The sequence below is a fragment of the Ochlerotatus camptorhynchus genome, unplaced genomic scaffold (assembly GCF_037179485.1).
Source record: "Ochlerotatus camptorhynchus isolate MF236.1 unplaced genomic scaffold, CSIRO-AGI_Acam_v1.1 ptg000524l, whole genome shotgun sequence".
Taxonomy (NCBI): domain Eukaryota; kingdom Metazoa; phylum Arthropoda; class Insecta; order Diptera; family Culicidae; genus Ochlerotatus; species Ochlerotatus camptorhynchus.
Window position 1 is genome coordinate 166878 of NW_027041008.1, and position 23951 is coordinate 190828.

At 37.2% G+C, this 23951-nt stretch overlaps 1 protein-coding gene across 6 annotated transcripts in view; it reads left to right on the forward strand.

The window, feature by feature from the left end:
* The window catches only part of kairos, a 171626-nt gene that overhangs the window by 121172 nt on the left and 26503 nt on the right, over window positions 1-23951 (forward strand). For all 6 annotated transcript variants that reach the window (XM_065236058.1, XM_065236063.1, XM_065236062.1 and 3 more), the window contains one exon: window positions 9498-9743. In XM_065236058.1, the coding sequence (XP_065092130.1) occupies window positions 9740-9743 (4 nt within the window). In that variant the 5' untranslated portion in view covers window positions 9498-9739. The remainder of the gene's footprint in view (window positions 1-9497; window positions 9744-23951) is intronic.

Sequence of the window (23951 nt, forward strand, 5' to 3'; positions counted from 1 at the left end):
TAATATTTTCAGACCAACTAGTTTCTGTTCCAATAATATAATAAGTGCCGCCACTAATTTTATTTCGAATTTCATTTATTTTATACAGACTACACAATGGTTAAAATTTTGGCAACAGACTGTAGTTTGACTTAAAAAAGAGCTACTTGAAAAACTAGCGACATTAATTAGTTATTACGTTACGTTACATTATTAATTAGTTATTTTGATATTATCGGTAAAGTTGAAAACTGAAATAATCCTCTAGCGACAATCGATTTTACTCTACTTCTATACATTAAACATAGTGTCGGAAGTAGTTCACTGGTAGGACAAAAGTTCAAGTGTGGCTAAAGTTCAAGTGTAGCAAAACATCGTTTTGAGGTTTTCGACGCCTGTGCAAAATTAAACTCATTGTTTTGGCACTTGTCTGGAAGGTCTCTTAGAGTCTTCCAAAAAATCACAAAAATTGGTGGTGTTTTCGAAGAATTATAGGCGTAATTGTATTTGGGGATGTTAAATTATAACATTAGGCCCCACTACAATATTAACAATTAAATAGTGAAGGGGTAATTGTATTTCAGGGGATGATTGTGATTTTCTTGGAGATGATATAAGGATCTTTTGAATATTTCCTGCTATTGAGGGAGGAATTCTGAAAGAATATCCTATAACGGATGCAACGTTCCCTGAACATCTACAAAACTCTTTTAAATATTAAAATTTTCTTCAACTTCTTCGAAGTTCCCAGAATTTATTTCAAATTTCTTTTCTTTTTTTTCTAATCTCTCTCAACGAAGATCTCTAAACATCTGTGAACTTCTGTAAAGACCCTCGTGATCTAGAAATATTCATGAACATCTGGAAATATCTTTGAAGTTTTTCGATGTTTTTTTGAATCTATGAAGTTTGCTGAAATATTTTTAGATTTTCTACCAAATTCCCTGCTGTTATATGAAGTTTAACACAACTCCTAAAAATGCTATGAAATTCGCAAAACTTCTAAAAAGTTTGCTGCACTTGTTGATTAATTAACTGAACTATTCCAAGTTCATTAGTCTTTAAAAAAGTGTCCTGAAATTATATGGAGATCCCCGAAGAATTAAATAATTTTCCTTTAACTTCTACGAAGATCTCCAAACTTAAATAACTTTAGCTTTATGAAGTTTCCAGAATATCTAGTAAGTTTCCTGAATTTCCTGAACATCGCCTGAGCTTCTTAGGAGTCCTTTAAGTTTTATGTAGTTTCTTGAAGTTTCCTGAACTTTTACTCAATTTTTAGAGCCTGAAGACGTCTAATATCGATCAAATTTAATTTTTCGAAATTGGTTGTGGCAAAACACTCAATAAAATGGACATTCATAAAAATCTGTTTGTGGTTAAATTTTATTAATAGCTGTTAAAAAGTTACCTAGGATTTGCTTAGCAAAATACCGGTGCATAAAAAAACTCTAAGGGCACCTAGATGAATCTGGAGGGGGCTCGGACTCCTAAGCACCCCATTAGCTACGTCCTCCGGAGGACGACAATAGATCTTTTACTTTTAGGCTTGGAAGCTATCTTGACTTCATAGTCGAGCCGTGTGAGACCGTTTATTAGTTAAGTACATCGTTACGAGGTTCTGAACGGAGGCAGGCTATTCGTCCCGAATCCCTCAAGTAACGTTTTTATTCAGATGGACGCCTATTACTTCTACCAATCATTCCGTTTACTGCTTTTATCTACGTAACCTTTTTTGTCCGATATTGCGACCGTTTTTCCTTACCGTTCGAGTGTATTGGCAGCACAAAGCTTCTCGCTACAGTCTAATTCTTCTGACTCTTCATACAAATTTTCCCACTACAATAACAACAATAACAAATATAAACGAAAATCGGCAGATTGTAACCACCTGGTTACAAAACAGGACCGCACAAAAAAAAAATACCAAAAAAACTTTCGATCATATGTTACCAACATCTCGTGAAGACCATAATCGACCTTTGCGCAGATCATGTGGAATGAATTTCCGCAATACCCAAGTAGCCATTGCCAACAAGCCCACTAATCGCCCTGTTTCTAAGACAAAGCTGATATACGGCTGATATAAAGTAATTAACCATTTATTTTGTCAGACCGCATCGTGCTCTCTTGCCGTGCGGAACTATTTGCTTAAGGAAGTGTTTCTGCTACGTAAAGCTACAATAAATTTAAACAGCACTTTTCAGTGCTCAATATACCATTGGCGTAGCTAATGGGTATGCCAGGGGGGCCAGCCCCCTCCAGAATTATCTATGCCCCCTCCAGAATTATCTAGGCTTCCCTTCAGAATTATCTAGCCCCCCTCCAGAATTATCTAGGCCCCCTCCAGATAAATTGTCTAGCTACGCCAATGCAATATACCTGTAAATTTTCTACCTTGTTCGACTCTTATTCCTCTTCGATCCTTGTTTGGACCGAGGTAATCCTGCTTGGATATAGATTTGGAAAATTCCTCTTCAATCGCAAAAGAAAAGAGTAATCTCTTGACCCCCTTCTGATGAAACTAATTTGAGCAATCAATTTGATTTGCTCATGGATGATGGGAATGATCATCCAGGAAAAATTCTAATAACCTTTCGCTGCTTAAAAAAGGAAAAGATTCCGATTTCCATGCTCTTCGCACGGAACTTTTGAACTTCGTGAAATTCAAGTTTTCACTGCAAATTGGCCGCCGGGGTGAATGCCGTGTATTGGCTGAAACCTTGGACGGACTCAAACGTCTTCTCAAGCATCTTTCTGAGAAGCAGGACCATTTTTTTACTTACGACAACAAAACTGAACTTTTGTTCAAGGTTGTCATGAAAGGACTGCCCAGTGGTGAATCCCTGGATCAGATCAAAGATGAGCTGGCAAAATTACTTGGAGTTGTGCCAGTCCAAGTTATCATAATGAATATGAAATACCGTCTTGGCGATTCACGCAACGGGATTTCTAATGATTTTTATTTAGTTCACTTCAGGCCTAGTGAACTAAACAACATTAAGGCTTAAGAAAACGCTAGTCTTATGCTCCATGTCCAAGTATAATGGGAACACTTCACGAAGACTGGAGGAAGTTTCCAAAACCTCACCCAGTGCCAGGGATGCTCTACAAATATCACCCCTACTTCAAATGCTTCATCTATACCTGCTTCCCTTGCTGCTAACAATTTTCAACGAGAAAATGGAGCTACCTATGCTAAAATGGAATATTTACAGGAATCATTAATTGACATGATTACTGATATGCTACAAAACAAACTCCATGTTTGATGCTTTTCAAACTGGAGTAAAATTTGCGAACAATATCGTCATGACTTTGAAATTTAGTGATAGATTTTAAATTATTAAATATTTTGAATTGGAATGCTCGATCTCTTAAAGAAAATGAAAATGAGCTATTCAACTTTTTTAGAGTTCATAACGTGCATATTGCCGTTATAACTGAAACGTTCCTTAAACCTGATCATAAGGTTAAGAGGGATGCAAATTATTTCATTTATCGAAATAATCGTCTTGATGGACCCTGTGGTGGCATCGCCATCATTGTTCATAGACGAATCAAACATAAAATTCTTTCTTCATTTGAAACAAAAGTTTTTGAAACTTTTGGAGTTTCTGTTGAAACAAAATTTGGATAACATACGTTTATAGCTGCCTATTTGCCATTCCAATGCGTAGGTCAGCAAAAGAATTTTCTCAAAGGTGAGCTTCAGAAACTTACCCGTCATAGGTCTAAATTCTTCATTATTGGTGATTTTAATGCAAAACACCACTCATGGAATAGTGCTCAAAGAAATTCCAATGGTAATATTCTGTTAGATGATTGTTCTGCAGGTTATAACACTATTGAATATCCAAACAGCCCAACATGCTTTTCTTCGGCAAGAAATCCCTCAGCTATTGATTTGGTAATAACTGATTCTCATCAACTTTGTAGCCAATTGGTTACCCATGCTGACTTCGGTTCTGATCACCTTCCAGTAGCTTTTGAAATATCCCAAGAAATAATTTCTAATCCCAACAGCTCTACTTTGGGAGCAATATCGAACATTTATGGAATGTAGATTTGATGCAAACATTCAATTGCAAACCAAAGATGAAAGTAATTATGCTCTTGAATCTCTGACTACTTCTATAGTTGAAGCAAGAGCTGGCTCAGTACGATAATAGACGACGATCTTCAGCTCTTGATCCGTCTGGATGTCCGTAGGAGGCAATATCAAAGAACACGCGATCCTGCCATGAAAGTTATCTGGCGGGATTTGCAAAAACACATAAAAAAGCGATTCTCTGCCCTGAGGAACAAAACTTTTGAAAATAATGTTTCTAAATTAGACCTGAGTTCCAAACCCTTTTAAAAACCTCAAAAGCATATTCCAGCGCTACAAAGTTTCATAATATGAAAGCTCCAGGGGATGGTGGAATTTTCTATATCCTCATCAAATAGCTCCCAGAGAGTACCTTGTCTTTCTTGGTAAAATTATTGAACAGATGTTTCCATTTGACATACTTTCCTGATAAATGGAAAAATGCAAAAGTTGTTCCAATTTTAAAGCCGTATAAAAATCCAGCTGAAGCTTCTAGCTACCGTCCAATAATTTTGCTTTCTTCAATAAGTAAACTTTTTGAAAAAATAATTTTAAATAGAATGATGCTTCACATCAATACGAACTCAATTTTTGCAGATGAGCAGTTTGGATTTCGCCATGGGCATTCAACTACTCATCAACTCTTAAGAAATACCAATTTAATTCGTTCAAACAAATCTGAAGGCAGCTCAACTGGAGTTGCTCTTCTAGACATAGAAAAAGCATTCGACAGTGTTTGGCATGAAAGTGTGATTGCTAAATCGAAAAAGTTTAATTTTCCACTCTATATTATGAAATTAGACAGAACTCTGCAGGTAAATTATCAAAATTCCAAATCTTAACGACTATCTGTTAGAGCAGGAGTTCCTCAGGGTAGCATTCTTAGGCCTATATTAAATAACATTTTTACTTCGGATCTTCCTGATTTGCTTCAGGGTTGCCACAAATCTTTGTTCGCCGATGACACAGGCATTTCTGCTAAAGGAAGAAGTTTTCGTGGTATTTGCAGCAGCAGAAAAGAGTAGATTTGTTTTCTTCTTATTTACAAAAAATGGAAGATTTCTCTCAACGCTTCCAAACTCAACGTATAATATATCCACATAAGCCTAGAGCTTCCTTTTTGAAACCTAGTAGTAGTCACAAAGTCACTATGAACGGAGTTTCAATTTCCTGGTAAAACCAAGTGAAATTCTTTGAATTAGTACTAGACCAAAAATTAACTTTTAAAAATCATATTGAGGGCATTCAAGCCAAATGTAACAAATATATAAAATGTTTGTATCCTCTTATAAACAGGAAATCCAAACGTTGCCTGACGAATAAACTTCTAATATTTAAACAAGTTGTTAGACCGGCTATGTTTTAGGCTGTTCCAATATGGTCTAGTTGTTGCACTACCAGGAAAAAAGCACTTCAAATGATTAAAAAAAAATGAAAATGATTTTGAACTTGCCTCCCTAGTACAGTACTACCGAGGTACATAGAATTTCGAATGTTGAGACTTTAGAACAAATGTCCATCAACATTATTATTAATTACAGGCAAAAATCGTTGCAATTGCTGATGTATTTATTTATTTATGACTAAACATCAACAGGCGTCATTGGCCCCAATGATGAACAAAACTAAACATGAAAAGTACTAAAACTAAACATCAATAAGTCAATAGTCATCTCGTACAAAAAAGGAACATTGCTAGACAAACAAAATTGATCTAGAAAAAAACGAACTAAACCTTCGGCGAAGCAGTCAAGTCAAACTCAAATAATGCGGAGACCCTATTGAAGAGTCTCTGTAAACCATCGATTGCGCTGAACATGCTATAATTAGTTCGCTGCATGGGCAGTCGCAGCATTGAATAATTTCGCAGGGCTCTGCGTTGAACATTGATGTCAATTTGCTCAAGAAGAACTGGGCAATCGGTGCGTCCTTGCAAAATATCTGCAATTAGCAATGCCCTTGCTGTATCTCTTCGGACCGACAGAGGCTCCAGATGGATCAGTTGCAAACGACTTTCGTAGTTAGGCAATCGAAAGGGATCCGTCCACGGCAGTTTACGTAGCGCATATCTCAGGAACCGTCGCTGAATAGACTCAACTCTTTCGATACCGTTGTTGTAGTGAGGAGTCCAGACAACCGAGCAGTATTGTAATATGGAGCGAGACAAGGAGCAGTACAACGATTTAAGGCAGTAGATATCCGTGAAGTCTTTGGCAATCCTGAAGATAAACCCTAGAATTCTGGAAGCTTTTTCGCCGGCATACGAGATGTGCTGCTTGAAAGAGCGTTGTGTATCCAGAATCACACCTAGGTCCATAGCAAAACATACTTGAACATAATAGTCTCTTTCTTGCGCGAAAAAGAGATAACCGAGCATTTGGACGGGTTAACCTCCATACGACTCAGAACACACCAATCGTCAAAAGCATTCAACTGACGTTGAAGGAAGCAACAGTCTTCAATTTTGTGAATCCGAAAGAAGAGTTTAAGGTCATCTGCGTAAGTTAATCGTGGTCCTTCAATTACTAGATTCACGTCGTTGAAGTAAATCAGTAAAATCAGCGGCCCCAGGTGTATGCCGGACGTGGCAGCGAACATACGGGGCTGGTGATCATGAATGACAACAGTAAGATAGCGATCGGTGAGCAACAGATAAGTCAGTATAAATGACATCCGTCTCAGCACGATCCGACATACTGTTAGAGATGTAGGAAGTAAGGCACAGCAAGTTAGTGGCAGTGAAGCGACCAGCCATGAAACCATGCTTGTCGATACTAATATACGGCTTACAGTGAGCGAGTAACGGTTCCATAACAACGAGTTCGAACAATTTAGCAACAACGCTAAGCGAAGTGATGCCACGCAATCCTCAATTGCAACGATTAATTCCCTTTATACTTAGATAAGATTTAGATTTAGTTTTTAATTTTAGATGTCAATTGTTATACTGACATGCAGGTTTAAAAAATCTGTTTAAAATAATGAAATGCCAAGGCAGGAACAATGTCAAACCACAGGCTGGTAAGCTACTGTAGTAACTGGAGAACCTAGGTTAAAATGAAGTGTAATTAATTTTGAAGTTGGAACAAAAAATGAGTAAAAAAAAACATTTATTCGGAAAAAGAGCGATTAGCGTGCCATTAGAATGGAAAATTGGGTATCGACGACACGACATATGGCCTGAGACGTCTACGACTACACGAATTAGTCAGGGACTTTGATTCGGATCTATCCGCAATCCGGATATTCGAAGTCCAGATTATCCGAAAACCGGTAAATAATTATTCATATACAGTGGTCCACAAATATCAGCATAATACTAATTTGGGTATCTGGACTTCCTCATTCATAATCGTTTATAAGTATAATTTAAATTGGTATCATTGAAGTGTTCTAAAAGTTATTCTTCATATTTACTTTAAAAAAATCTGCTTATCATGTAATATCTATTACCTTTTTATCTTTATTTAACGTCGGTCCGTGTTCCGCAATCTAGTACCAATCACCGACGGACATCGATTGCCATCCATTGACGGCAATCGAATGTGCAGGAAGGCAGCTTCCACACCTGCGTAGGATATCGCACCCATTCAAACACACATAGGCCGGGACCAACGGTTTTACTTACCTTCCGAAGGAAGACGTGACCAGAGATTTTTATGCCTTAGAAAAATCCCACCGACCTCGACTGGGATCGAACCCAGACCCATTGGGGTGAGAAAGCAGTCACGCTTACCAGTACACCACCGGCGCCGGTTAATATCTTTTACATATGATTACATTTGACATGCTCGCCATGGGAATATTGCAACATCTTTAGCTTGAAGCAACTTCTGAATTTTCTACTTAATTGGGATTGAATGGATTACATTATTTCAATGTCATAGAATGCTTGGATAGAAGTAACCTTTATAATATAGGGGAAACAGCTCTAATGTTGGCCAAATGGGCCCATCGCTAAAAATCTGCTATTTATCAATTTTATCTAGTTGAACCATTGAGACGGTACTAATGGGTACTTTTGGTCGCTATTGAAAATTTAGTCGATTGCTGAAATTATGTATGGGCCCAAATTAGGGGCATTTAGGCCGACATTGCATCCATTACTTCCCAAAAACTCAAATACCGAATTAGCCATATTTTCGTTACAAGCCAAGAACCTGTAGCTATATGTGCCTTTAATTTCATTAAGAAAAAAAAGTAATCGTTTTGAGACCTACTTCGTTTCAACAGCCCAAAAGCTTATCATCACGCAATAACGAAACGACTCCACCACCATTTTCTGTAGAATAAAACAAGCAATTTTGTTGAAGATCCATTCAATTACATATAGAAGATATAGTCCCTATTCCACTGGATGACGGTAATACTCAAATATAAATTCACCGGGAAACACGCAGCACCAATTAGGAAGCATCTCGCTTCGGGCAAAACAACACCTGTTGCATGTTTTATTGACGAAATTATGCAAAGTTTAGTAAGTGTTAATAGGCATCAAATAATCATGTTGACAGGCTGAAAATTACGATGATACAATTGCATAACAAAGAGGAGACTAGGAAATTCTGTAAATTAATTGAAGATGCTGGTTGATTCCTCCCTTAGCTCAGTCGGTAAAGGTGCAGCTATTCGGAATTTTTCGGAAGAACAAATTTCTCGCCTTCCTTGGGCATAGAGTATGATTGTACTTGCCATACAATTATACTAATGCAAAAATTAACAACTGAATGTAAATAGCATTGAGCGATTCCAATGATACTAACACATTTTAAACCTACAGTAATACCATAGAGGTAACTCTAAGACTAGAAGGTCCCGAAATAACGTGCTCAACTTTTTGGCTCAGCTCTGGTACTCTCTTCGGTCCCAAGCTGATCGATTCACCCCTCGAAACATAGGAAAAACCAATAACCCCTCATTTTATCTGTCAAACTTTCATAGCGAATCAAAACAAACATTGCGTAGTACTAGAATTTCGACTAGAATGGGGTACGTTAATCGTTTGCTTGAGACCAATAGGCTAGTCAAGTAGTGAGCCAATTTAAAATCGTTAGTTTCGTATTGATTGTTGGTAATACCATAAGCACGTGCGGAATCGATTTATGAAAAATGTTGAACAGCTAAAATCACCTACAAATCATACAATTGAAGTGGTTTAAACTCTTAACCTTCATCGATTTTGCTTGATTGGTCAAATCTTGAACAGTTTTAAAAATAGGAGTAGGTCCAATCAGAACTTTTACCAAAACTGCTAATAGGGCCCGTATTGAATTGAGTCTACAATGCATTAAATGAAAAACATCAATAGTCTAGTCACAAGCTATAATTTAATCTTTCTGCATTTATGATGTTATATTATTTATACATATCACAATTACAACTACTGCAACATCAATACCAACTGTTTCCATTTTCTTTCTAATTCCAGTTGGATACCTTGCCCATACAGCACATTCATAATTGGTTTACCAGTTTTTACCTTTAGTGTCATCATCGCACATACAACCCACAGCCACCCTACATTGTACGACTATACCGAGAAACAGTCGGACGGTTGAACAACAATTGAAGATAAAAACGGAAGAAACGAGAAGCGCTCACAACGAAAACGGGAAAATCGAGGAGGTGCTGAATAGGCGGTGTTAAGCCGACACCGCAAACGGAACCACAATGGGTAAGGATAATTGCACAATGAGAACACCAACAGAGAACCAAGATCGGTTGGATCAGAAAATTAATTATACCCACCACATCGATTATGACATTTGAGTTTTTTTAAGCGGAAAGGAACTCAAATCAAACAATGTTCTACACACTTAGTTTTTTTTTCGTCAGTTCGTCAATTTTTGTGCCGAAATTTTCACAGCCGAGTGCTGAGCAATCAATTTGACTGAGGTGATGACATCGCAGAAGTGGCTAAAAATCACCCTAATATAGAATAAATAAAAAAAAACGGTTTTACTAAGTTCTCAGCAAACACGACATTTATTTGTATAATAAAACTAATGGTCATCCATGGTCACACTTGTATAGTTCTTGTATAGTTTTTGTGAAACTACACATGTCCAAAGAGCTTCATGGAGTCTATGCCCATCATAAAAAACATAAACCAAAACCAAAATGATTATTTTGTTTAGTTTATCAACAAAATTAATGCATAGCAAGAATTCCGTTATAAGTTAGATGGTTCCAAAGACATTCTGAAATTCCTTGCAGTACCAAAGTGTAATACAGATTGTCGCCGCCTTTAGCTACTTTCTTCTCCGGTTAGGGAGAGTCTTTCGCTTTCAGGTCAGACACTGTTTCTCGATTCTAGGAGCTACTTTTTTCCCCGGTTAAGGAGAGAAGTTTTCACTTCTAGGCCGAAAGTTCTTTCGGATTCAAAAAAGAGAAGAATCTGGAGTAACCTGTGAAACTTAATTTTATTCAACAAAATTGTACAAAGTGATCTTACAGCTACGTGTTGCATTAGCAACTTATAATTATGTAAAACTTTTACTTGGTTCGTCCAGGGTTTTACATATCCCTTTCAATACCGGACTTTTGACCTAATTTTGCCTATTCTATTAGCTAGGATTTCGATCGCCCTTGAAAGGGTAAATTTGTGTTATTTGGATCTTATATACTATGCCCTCTCAGATCTGGGATTTCTCGGGTTATCTTGTAAGTTTATTTCTTTTGTAACTCAGATCTGATATGGCTCTACAAATAAGAATGAAACATTTGTAACGTTTAAACATTATAATTATATCCTTCGTTAAGGATAAACAGAGAGGGAAAGCTAAACGTAACCTAGATGCGCAAGCATGCCATGCGTGGGCGTGTTTATCCTACTTGAACGCAGAAACGTTCCTAAGTAAATACTGCAGTTAGATTATGTAAAACGAGCTCTCGCTCCTTTTGCCCTACTTTTCATTTCATATTCTTGGCCTTGGTATCAACGTCAGCTAGGGCTATGCAAACGGGATGCAACTATGTGGTTATCTTATGGTTTTGGTTTTAAATTAATTGCCTCGCGGTAACATTCCGGAGCCCGTAAATCCTTCTAGGTTTACTTATATATGATCGTTATTCCGCGAGTGTAAGATTGGATATATTGTTGGTGCACTAGGCTCACCCATGTCTACATGTGCGGTTGCTTCATCCTGATTAATGAATTCTATATTGTTTTCTCGTTGGGACGTTCTCTTCATTGCATTTCGATGAGAAAGGAAGCTTGTTAGGGAGTCCCAAAATGAAGCTAGCAATTGCCAACCTAAACCGTAAATATCGTACAATATGCGCCCATGCATTATTGTATCAATGACGAATTTAATTATCCGACTGATCATGTATATTCCTATAAACGTGGATGTTATGTTACCAAGCATATTAGACCATGACATCAACTTCTCCCAAAATTTTCCAATTATATTTTCGACAAACTTGTCTGAGACGAGCGCCTCAAAACGAAATCCTTGATACTCTGGGTGCTCACCGATCAAGATTTTGTGTAATACGTTAGACGCAACTCGTCTATCTCCTTGTTCATATATCAAGTTTCTCATCTTTATTACGCTTTCTGCGTCGTATACTCCGCTTTGCATTAAATTTGGGAGTTGTGTGTACGACCAAGTATTTAGTATATCCGTAGTAAGTTTTAAAGGAGCAGTGGTTTCCCTGATGCGACTGTCGGTCGTATACCATCTTCCACCTATTTGAAACTTAGCTGGTAACAGGGGTGTACAATCTATTTGAGTGCCTCTGTTTTGTAATGTTCGTGTTACTGGGGCGATGAACATTGTTTGATTATTATAAGCTACGGGTATTTCTTGATAACAATTGTCATCAGATCTGGGTGTTACATATACGGGTTTGCATTCAAGAATATGTAAAACTTCACCAGCTACAACTGCAGTATAGCCAGATCTTTTGATGATACTGTTTACAAACTCTGTTGGGTTAAGGCGTGCTAGAGTTAATTTAGTCTCCATTAGTGTTTTATCAATTTTGCATATTTCAGTCATAACTGTGTTATATAGTTCAACCATGCTTTGTCCAATATAATTTTCAACCAATGTTATCTTGGAATTGAAATAAGTAAACAAATCAAAATTCTTTCCTGTCCCTGATTTTTTGCTGAAAGGAGACTTAAAACCTAAAACCTCAACGATGATAATTCGTGGGTGATCGGTCATAAAACCCAAGTGGCCACAGACCTTTGTGTGTTCTCTAGCTCGTATTGAAAACAGATGTGTTTTAGAGACGGTGCTATAAACAACATTAGAATTACTGCCCTGGTTTCGAGTGTTTTTGTTTTCGGTTTTGTTCACCAGGCCCTCATAAATTATTTCAAATTCGGTTTCTTCACATTTCTTGTTGAGTGCTATGTCCCATGTGATGTAGCCATCCTCTGAATCTAAACATTTTCCTTGAGAGTATGTGCAGGCCAAACTATTTTTTAAGTAAATAGCGTCGTTTTCGTAATCTACGGTAGCAACATAATCACGTAGCGTTATTTCATACTCATAATATACCAAGGCATCGACCCAGGTATAGACAGGCGTTCTGTACGTCCCGCCTTTGCAATTACTTCCCCACACAGATCCTGTTATGAGGACTTCTCCACGTGTAGTTGCGTTCCGCTTTAATTCACGTAATCGATAGTCATGCGTTAGTCTGACAATTATTAATTGATGTGAGAGTTGACATTCTTCAGATGAAAACTCCTTTACAATGTATTCGTAACCTCTCTCATAATCAGAAGTATGAGAATGCATTCCACAATGTTTTATGCTTCGTTTAATTATAACCTTGCATTGGAACACTCTTATTTCACTTTTAACATTTCTTTGTAATACTTGTATTTGTACCTCCACAGTTGATAAGTTATTCGATGGTGGAATGCATGAAGCTACATCCAATAACGAATAACTTGTTAAATTAACTTCTGGGTTGCCGCAGTCATATGCAATTAATCCGGATCCTTCAAAGGATAATACACTTCCGAAAATTGCAAATGCTAAGTACAAAACCACCATAAAATTTGCCCATGTGACAGGCCTTATGATTTTCTTTGGTTTGGGTTTTGGTGTTGCAATTTCCGCAGCTATTTGCTTTACTTTGTCAATATCGACACGCCTTCGTTTTCCACATTCGTATCCCTGCGAGGTTTCGTCATTTACTTTGCGTATCATTCCCACAAAGCAATCTTTCTTAATGGTAGTTTCAACATCTTGGTGTTTCAACACCCGTTTTGATGCTACTTGTTCTTTTTTATTGTCTTCATTTGAAGAAGCTTCGCCTGGCGGCTCAACATCCATAATAGCCAATTTGACTACTGGTCGAGTGTATTCTCCAGAGGCTGTTTTCACAACAGCCGATCTTACCTGACCATCCTTGCCTACATGTGTTTTCAAAACAACTCCCTTTTTCCACTTTGCCTTTTGATCATCTTCAGCAATCATAACGATGTCTCCTTCCTTTACATTTTTCACAGCTTCCGACCATTTTGATCTTTTGGCTAATGAAGGAAGGTATTCGTGTAACCACCTATCCCAGTAAGTTTTAGCCATAGACTGCACTTTAATTTGAACTTTGTTGATATTAATGGCCTAACAGCTCGCCATTGGTCTGCTCCTTGCCACTGGACGTCCTTCTAGGATTTCGGTTGGCCTATAGCTTTTGTGATATTTTCGGCCTTCAGCCGTGGGAGTCCGGATTTGATGAACTTGTAGCCTTGTTGCTTGTGGTCTGCTTCTGGCCTTCAGCCGTGGGAAAGTGCGGCGTTTTATTACTCTGGCTTGAGCTACTTCTTTGTGGCGTGGTGTAAAGTGAATTTGCTAATATGTTGCCGGAACACTTTTTCTTTATCGGTACCGCGCCACAAGGTCACTGGAAACGCCTTGCTTACACAATACACTCCCTTTGGAAAGGGTTCATTTAGCCACTTTTTATATTTCTTTACTTTTTTTAATTTTGCAACCTGAATGTCGATTTCGTTGAAATACTCGACCAATTCATCAATTTCTTTTGCAAATCGTTCATGTCCACTTCCACCGATGTCCGGATTTTCTGAAACTTTTCAGATCACTTGGCTATAAGCCTACTTGGCTTTGACGAGCCCAAATGTTCGCACTATCTGACCTTTGTCAGATTTGCACTTTGGCTCAACGGCCCACTTAAAACGCCAACTTTGCGGTTCTTTGCAGTCAGATTTCGACTGACTGCTATTTGGCTTAACGCCACACTATTTGGCACAAAGGCCCACTGGAACTGCCAACTTGCGGTTCTTTACAGTCAGATTTCGACTGACTGCTATTTGGCTTAACGCCACACTATTTGGCACAAAGGCCCACTGGAACTGCCAACTTGCGGTTCTTTACAGTCAGATTTCGACTGACTGCTATTTGGCTTAACGCCACACTATTTGGCACAAAGGCCCACTGGAACTGCCAACTTGCGGTTCTTTACAGTCAGATTTCGACTGACTGCTATTTGGCTTAACGCCACACTATTTGGCACAAAGGCCCACTGGAACTGCCAACTTGCGGTTCTTTACAGTCAGATTTCGACTGACTGCTATTTGGCTTAACGCCACACTATTTGGCACAAAGGCCCACTGGAACTGCCAACTTGCGGTTCTTTACAGTCAGATTTCGACTGACTGCTATTTGGCTTAACGCCACACTTTGTCAGATTGACACTTTGGCTCAACGGCCCACTTAAACCGCCAACTTTGCGGTTCTTTGCAGTCAGATTTCGACTGACTGCTATTTGGCTTAACGCCACACTTTGTCTGATTGACACTTTGGCTCAACGGCCCACTTAAACCGCCAACTTTGCGGTTCTTTGCAGTCAGATTTCGACTGACTGCTATTTGGCTTAACGCCACACTTTGTCAGATTGACACTTTGGCTCAACGGCCCACTTAAACCGCCAACTTTGCGGTTCTTTGCAGTCAGATTTCGACTGACTGCTATTTGGCTGAACGCCACACTTTGTCAGATTGACACTTTGGCTCAACGGCCCACTTAAACCGCCAACTTTGCGGTTCTTTGCAGTCAGATTTCGACTGACTGGAAGTTCGCGGGCTCAAAACGTCGGAAAACGTCCTCCAAGATTCCTCTCTGGAGCCACCATGAAATGTCGCCGCCTTTAGCTACTTTCTTCTCCGGTTAGGGAGAGTCTTTCGCTTTCAGGTCAGACACTGTTTCTCGATTCTAGGAGCTACTTTTTTCCCCGGTTAAGGAGAGAAGTTTTCACTTCTAGGCCGAAAGTTCTTTCGGATTCAAAAAAGAGAAGAATCTGGAGTAACCTGTGAAACTTATTTTTATTCAACAAAATTGTACAAAGTGATCTTACAGCTACGTGTTGCATTAGCAACTTATAATTATGTAAAACTTTTACTTGGTTCGTCCAGGGTTTTACATATCCCTTTCAATACCGGACTTTTGACCTAATTTTGCCTATTCTATTAGCTAGGATTTCGATCGCCCTTGAAAGGGTAAATTTGTGTTATTTGGATCTTATATACTATGCCCTCTCAGATCTGGGATTTCTCGGGTTATCTTGTAAGTTTATTTCTTTTTGTAACTCAGATCTGATATGGCTCTACAAATAAGAATGAGACATTTGTAACGTTTAAACATTATAATTATATCCTTCGTTAAGGATAAACAGAGAGGGAAAGCTAAACGTAACCTAGATGCGCAAGCATGCCATGCGTGGGCGTGTTTATCCTACTTGAACGCAGAAACGTTCCTAAGTAAATACTGCAGTTAGATTATGTAAAACGAGCTCTCGCTCCTTTTGCCCTACTTTTCATTTCATATTCTTGGCCTTGGTATCAACGTCAGCTAGGGCTATGCAAACGAGATGCAACTATGTGGTTATCTTATGGTTTTGGTTTTAAATTAATTGCCTCGCGGTAACACAGATATACAGTTAATTTTGTTTTCATGCGATTTTTTTCGCCTCTATTTTTGATCATGTGATCTCAATGTTCAACCAAATTTAATCCAGCTTGTTTAAAAAATCACAAAAAAAAAATCTGGTGATAATAAAATTTATGTAACCATCTTACATGCGGGTAAAATATAAATGTATAAAGTACAATTGCGAAAATCAGAATTTAGTGTACGTAAATACAAAAAACAAATCATTTCCGTAAATTATAAAGAAAATTTATCCTGTAAAATGCTTATATTATCTGAAGATGATCCTGAGTATGAGCCTGGCCAATATCCGGCACTTTGGGTACATGATTGTACTAAAGAACCGGGATCAGGATCAGATCCATATGGAATATTACATAGTAAATCAATTGCAGGATAATGTAAAGAAGGCAAAAAAAGCCACAGAGAAAAAAAATCTGAATTGTAATCATTGCATAAAATCTCCGCTCGTTTAATATTGAGCTTCAGTTGGCATAAACAACGAATTTGTTTACAAGCTTGTATACAAAATAGCTGCTTTGTACGATATCGCGTTTAAATTTACATGAAATATCGTGTAAATTTACGACAAATCTATCGTTAAAAACGCATGCGATAGATATCGCAGAAATTTACATTTTTTTTTTTCAAGCTGTGCACATTATGAACTGGATCCGAGTTCTTCAGTGGTCATTCCGATAATGTAGTCCAAAATTGTTAATTACATCACTTTAGCAAACCGAGGTGATTATGACATGCCAATAAAACATGTACATGTATGAGGACACCTGGTACAGACCGGGATCAGATCCGTGTTCTCCGGTAGTCATATCGGATAATTGGTTCTGTCTACAGTTCTTCCACAGAGTGTGCCACATCAAATCAATTAAAAAAAACCTAGGTGAATATACCCAGGTGGCCAAGAAGCATTAAAAAAATATAATCACTTTTACACTCTTATCCGGGGATACACCGTTCGAAAAATTCATGTAAATTTCTGCGAGATATAGCGCACATAAAATTAACGCTAGATTTGGCATAAATTTACGCGATAATTCGTGTAAATTAAAATGCAAAATCGCATAAATTAGCAAAATTGTATACAAGCTTGTAAACGATTTCGCTGTTTATGTCAAGTATAGCTCAAAATTAAACGAAGGATGATTTTACGCGATAGTTAAAATTCAGAATTTTTTTCTGTGTAAGATTTGAACTCATGAATTTGGCGTGAGATGTATGGCCTCTCCGCATCGAAAATTCGACTGTTTCGGTCTAGTGTTACTTGCACTCTGTTTTCAGTACTAGTTTTTTCCCCTTATTGAGGTTTTTCAATCCGCTTTCATACTGAGTGGTGTTATAGCAGCCATTTCATAGCAAAACGATGTAGTGGTTCTCAGAATTTCGTAAAAATTGGTAGTTTTGTTCCTTATCGAAAAATATTTGACCTGTATTTTTTTTATTTTCTCATTAGCGTGACCATTTCCATATTAAGGTGATCCAAAAAAATCGATTTTTCCCTATTTTTTTTTTTCCAAAAATGGCATTTTTTTAAATCGATTGAACCGATTTGAATGATCAAAATATCATATGAAAGGTTATTAAAAATACTTTCAGAAAAAAATATAATTTTTTTTTTGAAAATTGGAATTTTATATAGCAGAACTTTGATTGCATTTGTATTTTTATGGTTTTCATGGTTTGTAAATAATGGGCGTAACACGTTTTTATATATATATATTTTTTTTTAGTTTAGGCTTTTCTACACAACATATCAAAAAATCAGCGATGTATTTTTCTTCGTTTTTGAGTTACGATTTTTTGAAATTATCATGTTTAGAAATTTCGCTCATTACTCCAATACGACTAAATTACCCTGCGTCGAATTGATACACAACGAATGTAACATGAATACATTACTTACTTACTTGAATTTCTCATCCTAGACTACCATGACATTCATAGAAACTTGAATCAAATTTATTAATTGCTTTTGAGTTATGCGTAAATAATAATTACTACAGTTATTCGTAGCATAGGAATTCAAATAGAATATTTTTATATTAAATTTGGGTTGTACATCTTTCACGGACTGTTTAGAACTCCATATCTAGTCCATATTTGGACAAGAATCAATGCTTTGATAAGACAATCTTATGTTTTATAACCAAGGTTGCAAATACTCATTTCAGCTAAAACAATGTTTTTCTAAATTATGAAATAATTAGATGCCATGATCAAATTTTGAATTGGTAGGATACAAGAAGAGGTTGCAAAGAATGTGTTTGACATATTAAACCTGTTTATTTCACTTCATGAGAGTCACAATCAGCGATTTTTCACAAACTCACTCACTCACTCACTCACTCACTCAGCGATCAGAAAATCGCTGATTGTGACTCATAGAAAGCAAAATTTACAGGTTTTATGTTTCAAACGCATACTTTGTAACCTCTTCTTGTAAGTTACAAGTTAAACATGCCATCTTTTGGTTTTATTATTCCGAAAAACATTATTTTAGCTGAAATGAGTATTTGCAACCTTGTTTATAACTATGCACATGGCAGGATTGAAATAAAATTCATTAATTTGTTATTTTGTTATTTATTTTTATTTTTTTATTTGTAGACATAAAACATGGTTAAAGATACTTTCAAAGTTTAACAGAATGTTCTTCTTCCGAGAACGAGAATCGTTTCACAATAATATAATTTTCATTTTCACAATAATATAATTTTCATTTTCACAATAATATAATTTTCATGTTTTTCAAACGTTGTATACCTGGGCAATGTTCAAACATTTTTAACCAACACTGTTCTGTGGGGTTGGTGCAAAAAAAATTTAAAAAAGCAAGCCATGGTATGATTTTACAACAGCTGAAAATGACTTTCTATCTTAAAGAGTTTTAAAAATTAATTTAACATTTTGGTGGTAAACACACACACAAACAGTATGTGTGTTACTTGTTCCTGCCAGAATGCAATGCTTAGGGCGGTTATTTGCATACATTGAAAACCCTATTTTAGTTGCGGGATATTGATCCTTGAAAATGGCATAAACTTCTTGCAAATTACACAATACTTATCTTCGTTGTATATAAACCTTACCATCAACATTTTTTGTAATAACATAGTCGCGTTTTCCTGGACAGGCTCGGCCTATTTCGTCACTGGTATAGAAATCAGGCACGAGCGATAAAATTTCTTCTGCTAAAGACGCCCTGCTCAGCTTTCTTCCTGATGTCGTCATTATCCCCTTGTCCTCCTGTAGTGTTTTGGTCCGATCCGCCATATATTGAGAAACACCGAATTCCTTCGTTATTTTATATGCTGACCAGCTTCTAGGTAAAGTCGTGAGAATGCGATACTTCTCATTATTATCATGAGTTTCTAGAAACTTTCCCTTGAGTTGCTGAATGATTTCATCATCGTTTGTAGTAGGCACACTGTCAGTACTTCTGATCGATTGTAAACTGGGTGCTTCTAGTGACTCCGAAAATGAAGTTAAAAAAACATATTTGACATTACTGTAAACACTACACTACATTCGAGCCTGACGTTACAAAGTTTTCAGAATGCTATAATGTGACGTCATGCTCGTTTGACTCATGACTACCAATGTAAATACATTTTTTAAATACAATCTTCACCTTGGCTGTTGACAGCTGGAACTCCGGATGGTCCAGCGGTGGGCTATTCGGGTGCGGGTTTATACAGTTTGAGGTAGCAATTTCTGCCGTCTAATTTCACTTTTTTCTTCACCGCATAAACTTGAAGAGCTTTGGTAAGATTCCTCTTTAACGCATTTGAAACCCACAAACAACAACAAGAACACTTATAATTCATTGTTTATAAAACACTGGCAGAACAGAATATCTTTGGATTAACAGAGCTTTTGTTTCCTTACTGATTATTTCACTTCTAAGTTCATCCTTAAATATACCACCATGCATTGTACCTACGAACAAACACCTTACCTACCAAGTTTTCCGTATGATTTTAGCATATGCTCTGTCTAGGTAAGTCAGGAATCCTTATTGCCGGATTCCTTATTGCCGGTATCCCTTATTGCCGGGCTATCCGCGAATAAGGATACCCACAGATTATGGGATTTTCACTAATAGGGGCTGTGGTGGATTATCTCATTTGTTTTAATATATAGAGCTATACACCCCTATTCTGTATTTCGTTTCGAACGAAATTCTCATACAAAAAAATATTTTTTGTATGAGAATTTCGTTCGAAACGAAATACAGAATAGGGGTGATACTGTCTTCGACAAAGTTGTTGTGCTGGGATAGACCAACAAGCCTGTGTCATTGAATTCAGGTTTAATTGCGAACTACGCCGCTAGAGTCGCTTCACTTTTATGTTACTTATGACGGGCACTATAATATATGGATCTTAGGTCCAACATAGAATATTTCGTGATCCTGACCATATAGAAAGTTACTGTATTCAGCAAAGTTGTTCGGGTGATCATGTACTTTTGTATGGTGTTCATATAAGTTCAGAATTCTCTCACTACGCAGCGCTAGTGTGCATGTGAACTTCCTATATAAACTGTATCTCGAGAACCTGGCCATCAGTTTAATAAAAACTGTCAAATACCCTACAATATGAGTATTTTCCGAAAGGTAAAGACGTGTGTAGGCTGGAAATCGATGTCAGACGCCATTTTAAAATCCATGATGGCGGCCATCAGTTCAAGAAAAACCGTCAAATACCCTACAATATGGGCATTTTCGGAAAGGGAATGGCGTGTAGAGGCTGAAAATCGATGCCAGACGCAATTTTGGAATCCAAGATGGCGGCCATCAGTTCAAGAAAAACTGTCAAATACCCTACAATATGGGTATTTTCGGAAAGGAGATGACGTGTAGAGCCTGTAAATCGATGCCTGCCAGACGCCATTTTGTAATCCAAGATGGTTACAATCGGTTCGAGAAGAACTGTCAAATCGTTGGTTAAAAAAGAAATTGAAAGAGTTTAGTATTGCCTTAACCAAGTGTTCAACTGCGATGAAACAAAACTGTTTTACAAAAAAAAAAAAAAAACGCGTCGAAGATCTTATGTCTCAGAGCATCTGAAAACAATGCCGGGACCGAAAGGGGACAAACAAGGGTTCTCAATCATGTTACTACCGTAATCCTCCAAACATTCCAAAATTAAAAAAAAGACAGTACATAAAAATATGACGTGTTAGGGCATAAGTATAGTCTACACTTTAATTGAAGGGACCACAAAAAAGTCAAAAATAGTCAAAGATTCGGTCCTAGAATAAAAAAAGTCGAATTTTCGAAAGTGTTATTTATCTCAGTCCATACTTTTGCAAAAACAACAATAATTTGATCATAAACATTTTTTGATGTTCGGAAGCTAAAATATTTTCAAAAACCTGGAAGAGAATTTCTTTTATTCTACAAAACAAATCTTGTTCTTTTTTCAAATCAGTCAATGTTCGGCACGGATGACAGAGGAGTTAAAACAAGCTGTCTCGAGCTTTGTTTAATCACGCGAAGGTTTACTTACCACCACGCCGAACGGTTTGGATGGTACGCCGTTGCCCTGCCGGGACTGCTGGAGCGAGTGCCTTTTTTCTCGATTCTATCAAAAACTGTTCAAGACGCTAAGACAGTTACTCTACTAAATTAAGAGACTGTTACAATAGCGTGGTTCAGATTTTGATAAAAAGAAAAGGAGTGCCTTTAGCATCAGGTGTTTGGACTTTGATTGTAGACTGAGGACTGAACTTCTCACTAAATTAGAGGTTCTGGTCTCATCAGTAATCTTAGTTTAAAACCTGATGAAGGTACTGGCTGGAAGGAATTCGGATCTTAACAGATCGACAGACGTTTTAAGACTAACGAAAACATTCGATTTATTAAGTACAACATTTGCCTTATATAGGGGTTTGAGCCTAGAAAGATTTGTCTCCTGCTAAGATCTTCCTAACGTAATGTTGATTAGAACGAAAGAGACAGAAAGTATTCCTAATCTAAACTTATCCATCGTTCTACTTCAAGATCATGTGAGGCATTTCGGGACCAACGCAATCCTTCCAGAATAATCTCGTATGTATGCATACGTCTAGGATGCACTTGACTCCTACGCAGCGCTTATACCAACAATCAATACGAAACTAACGCTTTTAAATTGGCTCACCACTTTAGTAGCCTATTGGTCCCAAGCAAACGATTAACGTACCCTATTCTAGTCGAAATTCTAGTACTACGCAATGTTTGTTTTGATTCGCTATGAAAGTTTGACAGATAAAATGAGGGGTTATTGGTTTTTCCTATGTTTCGAGGGGTGATTCGACAAGCTTGGGACCGAAGATAGTACCAGAGGTTTGCCAAAAATTTGAGCACGTTTCTTCGGGACCTACTTGTCTTAGAGTTACCTCTATGCTTATACCTAAGCTAAACTGGTGCAAGCGTATAGTTTCCCTATGCTGAGTTTTATTGCTTTGTTTTATGCTGTGTGCACCCGTTGGGTAAATCCTATGGTGCAAACGAGAGCGTACCGCTTATGCGTTCTCTTATTACATAGCATTGACCTGGAACTTTGTGTCATTTTCGATACTTTGCACACTTAGACAAATTTTACACGTGACGGAATCCATCTTTGACATAAAAAATGAGACGTAAACAAACAGGTCATGTAATATTAAGTGCTCTGAGACTGAAAAGTTCGTTGCTCGACGAAAAGTATGTTTGATTAAGCTATGTTTCGCGTCTGTTATGACTCAAATTTATGTCAAAATTGACGCTCGTATATGTCACTCTCAGAGCACCTAAATTTACATGAATTTTTCTAAGTGTGTGGTATTCATTGAACCTGGCTAAGCAGAAGGATGATAAACAGAACAGCTGTTTATATTTGACTTTGAACTTTTACTTCTTTGCATCGTCTTGGGTGATTCGAGAACGTTCTTCAATTATTGCTAATTTATCGCATTCACAACAGTCAATCTGGAATTTTTTTTGTCTTAGAATCTTTACGACTTATCATAATTGTAGGAGATACTCGTTAATGTCGTCAATATCATACATGATAGTTCCGTTAGGGAACGACAGTGCAAAATTTTTGTATAGAAGTTAAAAATGAACAAAGGTTAATTTGTGATGACGATACGAATCGAACAAACATTTATTGTGCCAAGTTACCATTACCATACGATCATGTCTTCTAAACTATTTGATTTGCGGGCCCTAACCCAAAAAACTTTTGTCACTATTTTGCAATATCTTCGGTAATTTTAAACAGATTTCTGATTAGCTTTGAGTGTGTTGGTTTATTTCCTTTTAATTCCGTTATAATTGCTTATCTACCAACCAACACACTCAAAGCTCTTCATAAAGGGATTCCGTTTAAATTAGAATTTAAAGATAGATCTCTGATGATTTTATCTCGTTGATCTTTCTTATGCTTTTAATCGTCGTGTGCTACACTCAATTGGGAAATGTAAGATTGTATTGCAAAATAACATTAAAATTATGTAGAATGTGAAATGTTTCGCGTCATGCACAGGTCACCGGAAGGTTTTTAAAATAGTTTTGTAATTTTTATGTTAGCTTATTTTTCGAAGAAACAAAATTATTTCCTCAAATGCGTTGCGTCTAGAAAATCAGCTCGTAATGGTTTTATACAAAAATACGCATTCTGAACAAAAAAATTGCTTGTACGCTACAGTCCATAACAAGAACATCCATTACATTTGTTGTATGAGACATAAGCATAGGATGTAATGAATCCAACCTTACGTTGTATGTAAGAGAAATTTGTGTTGCGTGTTGTTGGAGGCGAACCAGCCTAAGGCTGAAAGCCTCCTAAATAAAGCTAAATTAATTAATTGTGTTGCGTGCAGCGATGTTTCACTCTATGAGTCTTCAATTGTCAAATTATCCCCAGTCGATAGTGTTGGGAACTGTCTCTGCATTCAAATTTTGCATCGAGGGAGTTTTT